The following is a 16,770-nucleotide window of genomic DNA, read 5'->3' as shown; positions in this document are numbered from 1 at the left end:
CTAGTACCTGGTCACACCTCCATCCCTAGTACCTGTTCACACCTCCATCCCTAGTACCTGGTCACACCTCCATCCCTAGTACCTGTTCACACCTCCATCCCCACCTCCCCTAGTACCTGTTCACACCTCCATCCCTAGTACCTAGTCACACCTCCATCCCTAGTACCTGGTCACACCTCCATCCCTAGTACCTGTTCACACCTCCATCCCTAGTACCTGGTCACACCTCCATCCCTAGTACCTGGTCACACCTCCATCCCTAGTACCTGTTCACACCTCCATCCCTAGTACCTGTTCACACCTCCATCCCTAGTACCTGGTCACACCTCCATCCCTAGTACCTGTTCACACCTCCATCCCTAGTACCTGTTCACACCTCCATCCCTAGTACCTGTTCACACCTCCATCCCTAGTACCTAGTCACACCTCCATCCCTAGTACCTAGTCACACCTCCATCCCTAGTACCTGGTCACACCTCCATCCCTAGTACCTGTTCACACCTCCATCCCTAGTACCTGTTCACACCTCCATCCCTAGTACCTGTTCACACCTCCATCCCTAGTACCTAGTCACACCTCCATCCCTAGTACCTGTTCACACCTCCATCCCTGGTCACACCTCCATCCCTAGTACCTAGTCACACCTCCATCCCTAGTACCTGGTCACACCTCCATCCCTAGTACCTGTTCACACCTCCATCCCTAGTACCTCCATCCCCTAGTACCTGTTCACACCTCCATCCCTAGTACCTGTTCCATCCCACCTCCATCCCTAGTACCTGTTCACACCTCCATCCCCCTAGTCACACCTCCATCCCTAGTACCTGTTCACCTCCATCCCTAGTACCTGTTCACACCTCCATCCCTAGTACCTGTTCACACCTCCATCCCTAGTACCTGTTCACACCTCCATCCCTAGTACCTGTTCACACCTCCATCCCTGGTCACACCTCCATCCCTAGTACCTGTTCACACCTCCATCCCTAGTACCTGGTCACACCTCCATCCCTAGTACCTGTTCACACCTCCATCCCTAGTACCTGTTCACACCTCCATCCCTAGTACCTGGTCACACCTCCATCCCTAGTACCTGGTCACACCTCCATCCCTAGTACCTGGTCACACCTCCATCCCTAGTACCTGTTCACACCTCCATCCCTAGTACCTGTTCACACCTCCATCCTAGTACCCTGTTCACACCTCCATCCCTAGTACCTGTTCACCTCCATCCCTAGTACCTGTTCACACCTCCATCCCTAGTACCTAGTCACACCTCCATCCCTAGTACCTAGTCACACCTCCATCCCTAGTACCTGGTCACACCTCCATCCCTAGTACCTGTTCACACCTCCATCCCTAGTACCTGTTCCCACCTGTCACCTCCATCCCTAGTACCTGGTCACACCTCCATCCCTAGTACCTGTTCTGTTCACCTCCATCCCTAGTACCTAGTCACACCTCCATCCCTAGTACCTAGTACCTGTTCACACCTCCATCCCTAGTACCTGTTCACACCTCCATCCCTAGTACCTGTTCACACCTCCATCCCTAGTACCTGTTCACACCTCCATCCCTAGTCCATCCCTGTTCACACCTCCATCCCTAGTACCTCCATCCTGTTCACACCTCCATCCCTACCTCCATCCCTGTACCTGTTCACACCTCCATCCTAGTACCTGTTCACACCTCCATCCCTAGTACCTGGTCACACCTCCATCCCTAGTACCTGTTCACACCTCCATCCCTAGTACCTGTTCACACCTCCATCCCTAGTACCTGGTCACACCTCCATCCCTAGTACCTGTTCACACCTCCATCCCTAGTACCTGTTCACACCTCCATCCCTAGTACCTGGTCACACCTCCATCCCTAGTACCTGTTCACACCTCCATCCCTAGTACCTGTTCACACCTCCATCCCTAGTACCTGTTCACACCTCCATCCTAGTACCTGTTCACACCTCCATCCCTAGTACCTGTTCACACCTCCATCCCTAGTACCTGTTCACACCTCCATCCCTAGTACCTGTTCACACCTCCATCCCTAGTACCTAGTCACACCTCCATCCCTAGTACCTGTTCACACCTCCATCCCTGGTCACACCTCCATCCCTAGTACCTGTTCACACCTCCATCACACCTCCATCCTAGTACCTGTACCTCCATCCCTAGTCACACCTCCATCCCTAGTCACACCTCCATCCCTGGTCACACCTCCATCCCTAGTACCTGGTCACACCTCCATCCCATCCCTAGTAGTAGTACCTGTTCACACCTCCATCCCTAGTACCTGTCACACCTCCATCCCTAGTACCTGTTCACACCTCCATCCCTAGTACCTGTTCACACCTCCATCCCTAGTACCTGTTCACACCTCCATCCCTAGTACCTGGTCACACCTCCATCCCTAGTACCTGGTCTGTCACCTCCATCCCTAGTACCTGTTCACACCTCCATCCCTAGTACCTGTTCACACCTCCATCCCTAGTACCTGTTCACACCTCCATCCCTAGTACCTGTTCACACCTCCATCCCTAGTACCTGTTCACACCTCCATCCCTAGTACCTGTTCACACCTCCATCCCTAGTACCTGTTCACACCTCCATCCCTAGTACCTGTTCACACCTCCATCCCTAGTACCTGTTCACACCTCCATCCCTAGTACCTGTTCACACCTCCATCCCTAGTACCTGTTCACACCTCCATCCCTAGTACCTGGTCACACCTCCATCCCTAGTACCTAGTCACACCTCCATCCCTAGTACCTGTTCACACCTCCATCCCTAGTACCTAGTCACACCTCCATCCCTAGTACCTGTTCACACCTCCATCCCTAGTACCTGTTCACACCTCCATCTCTACACCCATGTCTGACATTTGGATCATTACACCCCTCTAAAACTAACCGCCGCCATTGTTGTAACCCCTATTACCAGTCTGTTCAACCTCTCTTTAAAGATTGGAAAGCTGCCGTGGTCATCGCCCTCTTCAAAGGGGGTGACACTCTAGACCCAAACTGTTATAGACCGATATCCATCCTGCCCTGCCTCTCTAAAGTCTTCGAAAGCCAAGTTAATAAACAGATTACAGACCATTTCAAATCAAACAGTACCTTCTCCGCTGTGCAATCCGGTTTCCGAGCTGGTCACGGGTGCACCTCAGCCACGCTCAAGGTACTAAACAATATCATAACCACCATCGGTAAAAGAGAGTACTGTGCAGCCGTCTTCATCGACCTGGCCAAGGCTTTCGACTCTGTCAATTACCGTATTCTTATCGACAGACTCAATAGCCTTTGTTTCTCAAATGACTGCCTCGCCTGGTTCACCAACTACGCAGACAGAGTTCAGTGTGTTAGATCGGAGGGCCTGTTGTCCGGACCTCTGGCAGTCTCTATGGGGGTGCCACAGGGTTCAATTCTCAGGCCAAGACTTTTCTCTGTATAAATCAACGATGTCGCTCTTGCTGCTGGTGATTCTCTGATCCACCTCTACGCAGACAACACCATTCTGCATACATATGGCCCTTCTTTGGACACAACTAACCTCCAAATGAGCTTCAATGCCATACAAGACTCCTTCTGTGGCCACTAACTGCTCTTAAACGCTAGCAAAACCAAATGCATGCTTTTCAACCGTTTGCTGCCTGCACCCGCACGCCCGATTAGCATCACTACTCTGGACGGTTCTGACCTAGAACACATGGACATCTACAAAGACCCAGGTGTCTGGCTAGACTGTAAACTCTCCTTCCAGACTCATATCAAACATCTCCAATCCAAAATCAAATCTAGAATCGGCTTTCTATTTCGCAACAAAGCCTCCTTCACTCACGCCGTCAAACTTACCCTAGTAAAACTGACTATCCTACTGATCCTTGACTTCGGCAATGTCACCTCCAAAATAGCTTCCAATACTCTACTCAGCAAATTGGATGCAGTCTATCACAGTGCCATCCGTTTTGTTACCAAAGCGCCTTATACCACCCACCACTGCGACCTGTATGCTCTAGTCGGCTGGCCCTCACTACATATTCGTTGCCAGACCCACTGGCTCCAGGTCATCTATAAGTCTATGCTAGGTAAAGCTCCGCCTTATCTCAGCTCACTGGTCATGATAACAACACCCACCTATAGCACGTGCTCCAGCAGGTATATCTCACTGGTCATCATCAAAGCCAACACCTCCTTTGGCTGCCTTTCCATCCAGTTCTCTGCTGCCAGTGACTGGAACAAGTTGCAAAAATCACTGAAGCTGGAGACTTACATTTCCCTCACTAACTTTAAACATCAGCTATCTGAGCAGCTAACCGATCACTGCAGCTGTACATAGTCCATCTGTAAATAGCCCACCCAATCTACCTACCTCATCCCCATTTTGTTTTTATTTACTTTGCTGCTCTTTTGCACACCAGTATCACTACTTACACACCATCATCTGCTCATCATCATCTGCTCATCTATCACTCCAGTGTTAATCTGCTAAATTGTAATTACTTTGCTACTATGGCCTATTTATTGCCTTAGCTCCTCATGCCATTCACACACTGTATGTAGACTTTCTTTTTTTTTCTATTGTGTTATTGACTGTATGTTTGTTTATTCCATGTGTATCTCTGTGTTGTTGTTTCTGTCGCACTGCATTGCTTTATCTTGACCAGTTCGCAGTTGTAAATGAGAACTTGTTCTCAACTAGCTTACCTGGTGGTTAAACAAAGGTGAAATACAATTTTCAAAAAAATATATGTCATGTCTTGAAATATGCAGACAGGCGGATTAAAAGTATGTTTACAAAGTTGACAACGTTTTAGCTCGGCCCACAACTTCCAGACTTTATAGCATTCCCAGAAAGCATGGATTATTGACTAATTGTTAGTTTTACACTGAAGACATGACTCTACCTTAGTGCTGTAGATTTTGTGAATTTCTTCTCTTGTGTAAGAAATTATATACATTAGTTTATACTGAATTAAACTTATATCTTTGTTAACTGTATTTTTGTTAGTTATGCTTCAACTTTCCCTCCATCTTGTGCCAATATCAGTGATTTTCCAGTCTTGGTTCCAATAGTTAATGTTTTTTTCAAAGAGACTCTCAGTGTGATATGCTCTCTGCAAGGTTTTGTATAGCGTCCTTATCATTATGAACATCCTTTTCTGACTCAAATAAGATTTCCTCAGGGTTGCTATGATGTCCAAAAGACTTCAAATAGACATTTCGTGACATGTAAATTTTAAATGTCATGTATTTGGTCAGTCTAAAATTACTTTTTAATTCTTTCATGGAAAGTCATTTACGGTTTCTATGCCTTTAGTTTTCCATGTGGACCAATTTATCATTGAATTCTGAAAAGTTATCCAGGGATTGTTCCATAGGGTTGTGTTTTAAGCCTTGAGACAATTGAGGTATGAATTGTGTATGATGGTGAATGGGCAGGACAAAATATTTGAACGAGGTATGGTAGAAGGTGCCAGGCGCACTAGTTTGTGTAAAGAACTGCAACACTGCTGGGTTTTTCCACACTCAACAGTTTCCCGTGTGTATTAAGAATGGCCCACCACCCAAAGGACATCCAGCCAACCTGACACAACTGTGGAAAACATTGGAGACAACATGGGCTAGCATCCCTGTGGAAAGCTTTCGACACTAAAAGGTTGTCATTTTTTCATTTCTGTATTTAATACATTTCAGGTCCAGAAGATGTACTCTGTTCATTTTCCACATTCTGTTGTTAAATGTATTTTCTGTAGGTGTAATTAAGCAAAGCTCTGTCATCCCATGACAGATATCAGCTGATGTACGAAGGGCTATATAAATAAATTTGATTTGATTTGATTTGATTAAGCAGAGCTCTGTCATCCCACCATTAATTAAGCAGAGCTCTGTCGTCCTATCATTAAGCAGAGCTCTGTCATCCCATCATTAAGCAGAGCTCTGCCATCCCATCATTAAGCAGAGCTCTGTCATCCCATCATTAAGCAGAGCTCTGTCATCCCATCATTAAGCAGAGCTCTGTCATCCCATCATTAAGCAGAGCTCTGCCATCCCATCATTAAGCAGAGCTCTGTCATCCCATCATTAAGCAGAGCTCTGTCATCCCATCATTAAGCAGAGCTCTGTCATCCCATCATTAAGCAGAACTCTGCCATCCCATCATTAAGCAGAACTCTGTCATCCCACCATTAATTAAGCAGAGCTCTGTCGTCCTATCATTAAGCAGAGCTCTGTCATCCCATCATTAAGCAGAGCTCTGCCATCCCATCATTAAGCAGAGCTCTGTCATCCCATCATTAAGCAGAACTCTGCCATCCCATCATTAAGCAGAACTCTGTCATCCCACCATTAATTAAGCAGAGCTCTGTCGTCCTATCATTAAGCAGAGCTCTGTCATCCCATCATTAAGCAGAGCTCTGCCATCCCATCATTAAGCAGAGCTCTGCCATCCCATCATTAAGCAGAACTCTGTCATCCCACCATTAAGCAGAGCTCTGTCATCCCATCATTAAGCAGAGCTCTGTCATCCCATCATTAAGCAGAGCTCTGTCATCCCATCATTTAGCAGAGCTCTGTCATCCCATCATCGGGGAGGCAGCGTAGCCTAGTGGTTAGAGCGTTGGACTAGTAACTGAAAGGTTGCAATCGAATCCCGAGCTGACAAGGTACAAATCTGTCGTTCTGCCCCTGAACAAGGCAGTTAACCCACTGTTCCTAGGCCGTCATTGAAAATAAGAATTTGTTCTTAACTGACTTGCCTAGTTAAATAAAAAATCAAATGAAGCACGATACCGGAAAATGATACCTACATGATATCCATGTTACCTACATCACTATTTTTTGCTATCCAGTAAATTGGAATCCCCATACCTGGGACCTTGAGGCTGAGGTCACACTGACTGCCAATGTTAGCAACAGACGCTGCCCTCTTCTTCCTGGTGATACTCTCCTTCATCCTCCCTTCTCCTGTCACCTTCACTGTGAACGCACTCCCTACACAAACAAACACACACACACACACACACACACACACACACACACACACACACACACACACACACACACACACACACACACACACACACACACACACACACACACACACACACACACACACACACACACACACACACACACACACACACACACACACACACACACACACACACACACACACACTTATTTAAATTGTTCAGATACACAATTTATAATATTATTCAAAAGAATCGACGACTTTATTATGTACTATATTATTCTATATTACCTGGTACGTATATTACCTACCTTTATTATGTACTATATTATTCTATATTACCTGGTACGTATATTACCTACCTTTATTATGTACTATATTATTCTATATTACCTGGTACGTGCTGGTCAGTGAACTTGATGTTGATGATGTAGTTTCCTGGTTCAGTAGGGCAGTAGGTGACCTTACAGGTGCCATCCTCCTGGTCCTCAGTGTTAATGTCCACCTTACTGGGGCCCTCGATGGACAGACTCAGACCCCCATAGCCTACACACAGACACAGTGTTAATGTCCACCTTACTGGGGCCCTCGATGGACAGACTCAGACCCCCATAGACTAAAGCACTACCGGCGCCGACAGAGATGGCCGCCTCGCTTCGCGTTCCTAGGAAACTATGCCGTTTTTTTGTTTTTTTTACGTGTTATTTCTTACATTAGTACCCCAGGTCATCTTAGGTTTCATTACATACAGTCGAGAAGAACTACTGAACATAAGAGCAGCGTCAACTCACCATCAGTACGACCAAGAATATGACTTTCGCGAAGCGGACCCAGTGTTCTGCCTTTCACCCAGGACAACGGAATGGATCCCAGCCGGCGACCCCAAAAAACGACTTTGAAAAAGGGGAAAACGATGCGGTCTTCTGGTCAGACTCCGGAGACAGGCACATCGTGCACCACTCCCTAGCATTCTCCTCGCCAATGTCCAGTCTCTTGACAACAAGGTTGATGAAATCCGAGCAAGGGTAGCATTCCAGAGGGACATCAGAGACTGTAACGTTCTTTGCTTCACGGAAACATGGCTCACTGGAGAGATGCTATCGGAGACGGTGCAGCCAGCTGGTTTCTCCACGCATCGCGCCGACAGAAACAAACATCTTTCTGGTAAGAAGAGGGGCGGGGGCGTATGCTTTATGGTTAACGTGACGTGGTGTGGCCAAAACAACATACAGGAACTCAAGTCCTTCTGTTCACCTGATTTAGAATTCCTCACAACCAAATGTAGACCGCATTATCTACCAAGGGAATTCTCTTCGATTATAATCACAGCCGTATATATTCCCCACCAAGCAGACACATCGATGGCTCTGAACAAACTTTATATGACTCTTTGCAAACTGGAATCCATATATCCGGAGGCTGCATTCATTGTACTGGGGATTTTAACAAGGCTAATCTGAAAACAAGACTCCCTAAATTGTATCAGCATATCGATTGCGCAACCAGGGCGGAAAAAACCTTGGATCATTGCTATTCTAACTTCCGCGATGCATATAAGGCCCTGCCCCGCCCTGCTTTTGGAAAAGCTGACCACGACTCCATTTTGTTGATCCCTGCCTACAGACAGAAACTAAAACAAGAAGCTCCCGCGCTGAGGTCTGTTCAACGCTGGTCCGACCAATCTGATTCCACACTCCAAGACTGCTTCCATCACGTGGACTGGGATATGTTTTGTATTGCGTCAGACAACAACATTGACGAATACGCTGATTCGGTGAGTGAGTTCATTAGAACGTGCGTTGAAGATGTCGTTCCCATAGCAACGATTAAAACATTCCCAAACCAGAAACCGTGGATTGATGGCAGCATTCGCGTGAAACTGAAAGCGCGAACCACTGCTTTTAATCAGGGCAAGGTGACTGGAAACATGACCGAATACAAACAGTGTAACTATTCCCTCTGCAAGGCAATCAAACAAGCTAAGCGTCAGTATAGAGACAAAGTAGAATCTCAATTCAACGGCTCAGACACAAGAGGTATGTGGCAGGGTCTACAGTCAATCACGGATTACAAAAAGAGAACCAGCACCGTCACGGACCAGGATGTCTTGCTCCCAGGCAGACTAAATAACTTGTTTGCCCGCTTTGAGGACAATAGTCAGTGCCACTGACACGGCCCGCAACTAAAACATGCGGACTCTCCTTCACTGCAACCGACGTGAGGAAAACATTTAAACGCGTCAACCCTCGCAAGGCTGCAGGCCCAGACGGCATCCCCAGCCGCGCCCTTAGAGCATGCGCAGACCAGCTGGCCAGTGTGTTTACGGACATATTCAATCTATCCCTATACCAGTCTGCTATTCCCACATGCTTCAAGAGGGCCACCATTGTTCCTGTTCCCAAGAAAGCTAAGGTAACTGAGCTAAACGACTACCGCCCCGTCGCACTCACTTCCGTCATCATAAAGTGCTTTGAGAGACTAGTCAAGGATCATATCACCTCCACCCTACCTGACACCCTAGACCCACTCCAATTTGCTTACCGCCCAAATAGGTCCACAGACGATGCAATCTCAACCACACTGCACACTGCCCTAACCCATCTGGACAAGAGGAATACCTATGTGAGAATGCTGTTCATCGACTACAGCTCGGCATTTAACACCATAGTGCCCTCCAAGCTCGTCATCAAGCTCGAGACCCTGGGTCTCGACCCCGCCCTGTGCAACTGGGTACTGGACTTCCTGACGGGCCGCCCCCAGGTGGTGAGGGTAGGCAACAACATCTCCACCCCGCTGATCCTCAACACTGGGGCCCCACAAGGGTGCGTTCTGAGCCCTCTCCTGTACTCCCTGTTCACCCACCACTGCGTGGCCACGCACGCCTCCAACTCAATCATCAAGTTTGCGGACGACACAACAGTGGTAGGCTTGATTACCAACAACGACGAGACGGCCTACAGGGAGGAGGTGAGGGCCCTCGGAGTGTGGTGTCAGGAAAATAACCTCACACTCAACGTCAACAAAACTAAGGAAATGATTGTGGACTTCAGGAAACAGCAGAGGGAACACCCCCTATCCACATCGATGGAACAGTAGTGGAGAGGGTAGTAAGTTTTAAGTTCCTCGGCGTACACATCACAGACAAACTGAATTGGTCCAACCACACAGACAGCATCGTGAAGAAGGCGCAGCAGCGCCTCTTCAACCTCAGGAGGCTGAAGAAATTCGGCTTATCACCAAAAGCACTCACAAACTTCTACATATGCACAATCGAGAGCATCCTGTCGGGCTGTATAACCGCCTGGTACGGCAACTGCTCCGCCCACAACCGTAAGGCTCTCCAGAGGGTAGTGAGGTCTGCACAACGCATCACCGATGGCAAACTACCTGCCCTCCAAGACACCTACACCACCCGATGTCACAGGAAGGCCATAAAGATCATCAAGGACAGCAACCACCCGAGCCACTGCCTGTTCACCCCGCTATCATCCAGAAGGCGAGGTCAGTACAGGTGCATCAAAGCTGGGACCGAGAGACTGAAAAACAGCTTCTATCTCAAGGCCATCAGACTGTTAAACAGCCACCACTAACATTGAGTGGCTGCTGCCAACACACTGACTCAACTCCAGCCACTTTAATAATGGGAATTGATGGGAAATGATGTAAAATATATCACTAGCCACTTTAAACAATGCTACCTAATATATTGTTCCCTACATTATTCATCTCATATGTATACGTATATACTGTACTCTATATCATCTACTGTATCCTTATGTAATACATGTATCACCAGCCACCTTTAACTATGCCACTTTGTTTACATACTCATCTCATTGTATATACTGCACTCAATACCATCTACTGTATGTTGCCTATGCCGCTCTGTACCATCACTCATTCATATATCTTTATGTACATATTCTTTATCCCCTTACACTTGTGTCTATAAGGTAGTAGTTTTGGAATTGTTAGGTTAGATTACTCGTTGGTTATTACTGCATTGTCGGGAACTAGAAGCACAAGCATTTCGCTACACTCGCAATAACATCTGCTAACCATGTGTATGTGACAAATAAAATTTGATTCGATTTTGATTTGATTCACCTAAAGTCAAAGTCAAAATTTCAACACACTTCAAGATAAGATTAAATAAGGTAACAGACTAAGATAAAAACATTATTAATCCCAGATTAGATCAGCCAGAGTAAAACAATCAAATAAATAAATAAATCATGAAACAAAAGACAAATTAAGTATGACATAATTAAAGTAGAAATGGTTGTCTAAATTGATAAAAAGGTTAATAATAGTGTTCTGTAAAATGCAACAGCTGGACAACGGATGAAGATATTCCAAACTTTTATTTATTTATTTGACTTATTATCCAGTAGACATTGACTGAATTTTAGCACATAAAACATTGTAATGACAAGTAATACATGTTCAAGCATTTATGTGTGAATGTAGGTTATTCTACCCTACTTTTCTTTTTCTTGTAATGCATTTACACTGAGTATAATAAGCACTAGGAACACCTCCCTGATACTGAGTTGGTACTACTATTGGAGGGCCCTTTGTCTACACCCATTCAGCATTAGGAACACCTCCCTGATACTGAGTTGGTACTACTATTGGTGGGCCCTTTGTTTACACCCATTCAGCATTAGGAACACCTCCCTGATACTGAGTTGGTACTACTATTGGAGGGCCCTTTGTCTACACCCATTCAGCATTAGGAACACCTCCCTGATACTGAGTTGGTACTACTATTGGAGGGCCCTTTGTCTACACCCATTCAGCATTAGGAACACCTCCCTGATACTGAGTTGGTACTACTATTGGAGGGCCCTTTGGCTACACCCATTCAGCATTAGGAACACCTCCCTGATACTGAGTTGGTACTACTATTGGAGGGCCCTTTGTCTACACCCATTCAGCATTAGGAACACCTCCCTGATACTGAGTTGGTACTACTATTGGAGGGCCCTTTGTTTTACCCATTCAGCATTAGGAACACCTCCCTGATACTGAGTTGGTACTACTATTGGAGGGCCCTTTGTCTACACCCATTCAGCATTAGGAACACCTCCCTGATACTGAGTTGGTACTACTATTGGAGGGCCCTTTGTCTACACCCATTCAGCATTAGGAACACCTCCCTGATACTGAGTTGGTACTACTATTGGAGGGCCCTTTGGCTACACCCATTCAGCATTAGGAACACCTCCCTGATACTGAGTTGGTACTACTATTGGAGGGCCCTTTGGCTACACCCTTTCAGCATTAGGAACACCTCCCTGATAAATTTCCGCAATTTCCGGTCGATTTCTCAGACAAACGATTTCTCAGACAAACGTGAAGAACAAACGGAGCTATTTCGCCTACAAAAATAATATTTTGGAAAAAAATTCACTTTGGCTATCTACCTGGGAGTCTCGTGAGTGAAAACATCAAAAGTTCATCAAAGGTAAACAATTTAATTTGATTGCTTTTCTGATTTTCGTGACAAGGTTGCCTGCTGCTAGCAGGGCATAATGCTATGCTAGGCTATCGATAAATTTACACAAATGCTTGTCTAGCTTTGGCTGTAAAGCATATTTTGAAAATCTGAGATGACAGGGTGATTAACAAAAGGCTAAGCTGTGTTCCAATATATTTCACTTGTGATTTTCATGAATAGGAAGATTTTCTAGGAAGATTTATGTCTGTTGCGTTATGCTAATTAGTGTCAGATGATGACAACGGTCCCGTTCACGGGATGGGGTGTCACTAGAGGTTAAGAAATGTAGCTAGCCTCCCGGGTGGCGCAGTGGTTACTGCAGCGCCAGCTGTGCCACCAGAGACTCTGGGTTCGCGCCCAGGCTCTGTCGTAACCGGCCGCGACCAGGAGGTCCGTGGGGCGACGCACAATTGGCCTAGCGTCGTTCGGGTTAGGGGGGGTTTGGCCGGTAGGGAAATCCTTGTCTCATCGCGCACCAGCGACTCCTGTGGCGGGCCGGGCACAGTGCGCGCTAACCAAGGATGCCAGGTGCACTGTGTTTCCTCCGATACATTGGTGCGGCTGGCTTCCGGGTTGGATGGCGCTGTGTTGGGTCGTGTATCGGAGGACGCAAGACTTTCAACCTTCGTCTCTCCCGAGCCCGTACGGGAGTTGTAGCGATGAGACAAGATAGTAGCTACTAAACAATTGGATGGGTAGAAAAAAGGGGTAAAATTCAACAACAAAAAAATAAAAATAAATGTAGATAGATAATAAATAAATATAAATAAATAAATAATATAAAACAATGAATCCCAACGCATGACTAACATTAGCTTGTTAGCTCACAGAACACTAACTTGAAATTAAAATACTTTGTCAAAATTAGAGTGGAGTCTTTTGTTAAGACTTGTAGCTAGCTAGCTAAACAATGGACCATAATCACAACCCTATATGAACCAACAGCTAGCTAACCAACCAGGTTCTACGGCTTTAACTAGTCAAGCGAATGTGTCTGAGATACGAAGAGTAAGATCATACCCAACGTTAGCTAGCAACCCAGCCAGCTATCGTTAGCTAGCTAACAGTACACTTGAAATGAAACCACTTTCTGTCAAAATTAGAACTGTGTAATATCTGAAAATGTAGCTAGCTAGACTATCTTATATCATGGTTTGACACGTCTCCTGTCTCATACCATGCATGGTTTCCCTTAGTTTGATGATGTAATCCAGACTGGTGTTTTCTCCATCTCCTTAGCTATCATACTTGAATTCCACTTATTTCAAAACTCAGTCCTCCAGAAAGTGGAGAGCATAGACATAACATTAACTAGTGAGCCAGCCAGCTAACGTTAGCTAGCTAACAGTAGACTTTATCTTGACGTTAGGTTTATGCAGTTTTAATACACATTACATAAAAAAAGCCGCGTTTGACACGATTACCTAAACATACTGACCAGCTCCAATAGACAGATGCATGCTATATGGCAGACCAATCCAAACTCATCTCTCGGCATGTCCAGCCCACACATTATCTCAGCCAATCATGGCTAACGGGAAGGTTGCTCACTTTTTCTATGGCTAAACCAACTAGGCTTGTAATTTAACCATTTTATTTGTATTTACAGATGGCATACAACTTTGATACTTTGAAAGTTCACATGTTCGAGAAGGCATTTCTGCCCAAAAACGCATTTTGATAAAAACATATTTTTTTTAACGTTCAAACAGCTCTCCTGTGAAGTTGTAACTTGGGACATACGCCTAGTTTCCTGAATCGGGTCACATATTTCCTACATGATAGTGTTGCTTTGTTGATATTGTGTCCTTTCTGTCATTCTGTGAACCCCGTTCATTGCTGCTCGCAGCTATATTTACTCATTACTGTTGGGGTCAAGTTCTCTTGTATAAAGTGTATCAAGAGAAGGATACCCAGACAATTTAAAATCAACATGTAAAATTTAAAAAAAATTACATCCAAAGAATCTAAAGTTAATGCTTCTCTTTGCCAAACACTATCACTGACCTGCTTCGTGTGCGTCAATGATGAACTCACCAAACACTATCACTGACCTGCTTCGTGTGCGTCAATGATGAACTCACCAAACACTATCACTGACCTGCTTCGTGTGCGTCAATGATGAACTCACCAAACACTATCACTGACCTGCTTCGTGTGTGTCAATGATGAACTCACCAAACACTATCACTGACCTGCTTCGTGTGTGTCAATGATGAACTCACCAAACACTATCACTGACCTGCTTCGTGTGCGTCAATGATGAACTCACCAAACACTATCACTGACCTGCTTCGTGTGTGTCAATGATGAACTCACCAAACACTATCACTGACCTGCTTCGTGTGTGTCAATGATGAACTCACCAAACACTATCACTGACCTGCTTCGTGTGTGTCAATGATGAACTCACCAAACACTATCACTGACCTGCTTCGTGTGCGTCAATGATGAACTCACCAAACACTATCACTGACCTGCTTCGTGTGCGTCAATGATGAACTCACCAAACACTATCACTGACCTGCTTCGTGTGCGTCAATGATGAACTCACCAAACACTATCACTGACCTGCTTCGTGTGCGTCAATGATGAACTCACCAAACACTATCACTGACCTGCTTCGTGTGCGTCAATGATGAACTCACCAAACACTATCACTGACCTGCTTCGTGTGCGTCAATGATGAACTCACCAAACACTATCACTGACCTGCTTCGTGTGCGTCAATGATGAACTCACCAAACACTATCACTGACCTGCTTCGTGTGCGTCAATGATGAACTCACCAAACACTATCACTGACCTGCTTCGTGTGCGTCAATGATGAACTCACCAAACACTATCACTGACCTGCTTCGTGTGCGTCAATGATGAACTCACCAAACACTATCACTGACCTGCTTCGTGTGCGTCAATGATGAACTCACCAAACACTATCACTGACCTGCTTCGTGTGCGTCAATGATGAACTCACCAAACACTATCACTGACCTGCTTCGTGTGCGTCAATGATGAACTCACCAAACACTATCACTGACCTGCTTCGTGTGCGTCAATGATGAACTCACCAAACACTATCACTGACCTGCTTCGTGTGCGTCAATGATGAACTCACCAAACACTATCACTGACCTGCTTCGTGTGCGTCAATGATGAACTCACCAAACACTATCACTGACCTGCTTCGTGTGCGTCAATGATGAACTCACCAAACACTATCACTGACCTGCTTCGTGTGCGTCAATGATGAACTCACCAAACACTATCACTGACCTACTTCGTGTGCGTCAATGATGAACTCACCAAACACTATCACTGACCTGCTTCGTGTGTGTCAATGATGAACTCACCAAACACTATCACTGACCTGCTTCGTGTGCGTCAATGATGAACTCACCAAACACTATCACTGACCTGCTTCGTGTGCGTCAATGATGAACTCACCAAACACTATCACTGACCTGCTTCGTGTGCGTCAATGATGAACTCACCAAACACTATCACTGACCTGCTTCGTGTGCGTCAATGATGAACTCACCAAACACTATCACTGACCTGCTTCGTGTGCGTCAATGATGAACTCACCAAACACTATCACTGACCTGCTTCGTGTGTGTCAATGATGAACTCACCAAACACTATCACTGACCTGCTTCGTGTGCGTCAATGATGAACTCACCAAACACTATCACTGACCTGCTTCGTGTGCGTCAATGATGAACTCACCAAACACTATCACTGACCTGCTTCGTGTGCGTCAATGATGAACTCACCAAACACTATCACTGACCTGCTTCGTGTGTGTCAATGATGAACTCACCAAACACTATCACTGACCTGCTTCGTGTGCGTCAATGATGAACTCACCAAACACTATCACTGACCTGCTTCGTGTGCGTCGATGATGAACTCACCAAACACTATCACTGACCTGCTTCGTGTGCGTCAATGATGAACTCACCAAACACTATCACTGACCTGCTTCGTGTGCGTCGATGATGAACTCACCAAACACACACCATCACTAACCTGCTTCGCGCGTGTCGATGATGAACTCAGCGGGTTCGAAGGTTTTGGCCTCGCTGAGGCCCTGGCCAGTCACACGCACCCGGCTGGCGTCGCCGATCCCTGATTGGCTGATCATCACAGTGATGGGGCTGCTGGGAATATGGTGTCTGTTTTTCTTGATGTTCACCAGGTGCTGTCCAATCTCCATGGGAACAAATGAGATGCCTGGAGCAGGAAAGTTAGTCAGTGGAGCTTCTGAGAATGAGGACCACAATCTGTCGGTAGACTTTA

The 16,770-nt window shown here is 45.9% G+C and overlaps 1 protein-coding gene across 1 annotated transcript in view; it reads right to left on the bottom strand.

Annotated features, from left to right (window-relative positions):
- The window catches only part of flna (filamin A, alpha (actin binding protein 280)), a 264,701-nt gene that overhangs the window by 56,641 nt on the left and 191,290 nt on the right, over positions 1–16,770 (bottom strand). The window contains 3 exon segments of the mRNA XM_065021021.1: positions 6,863–6,985; positions 7,359–7,511; positions 16,501–16,704. Coding sequence (XP_064877093.1) covers positions 6,863–6,985; positions 7,359–7,511; positions 16,501–16,704 — 480 coding nt within the window.

Source organism: Oncorhynchus nerka, linkage group LG7 (assembly GCF_034236695.1).
Source record: "Oncorhynchus nerka isolate Pitt River linkage group LG7, Oner_Uvic_2.0, whole genome shotgun sequence".
In the NCBI taxonomy this organism is placed as follows: Eukaryota; Metazoa; Chordata; class Actinopteri; order Salmoniformes; family Salmonidae; genus Oncorhynchus; species Oncorhynchus nerka.
The sequence above is the reverse complement of the archived record's forward strand: the minus strand, read 5'-3'. Positions and strand labels throughout refer to the sequence as shown.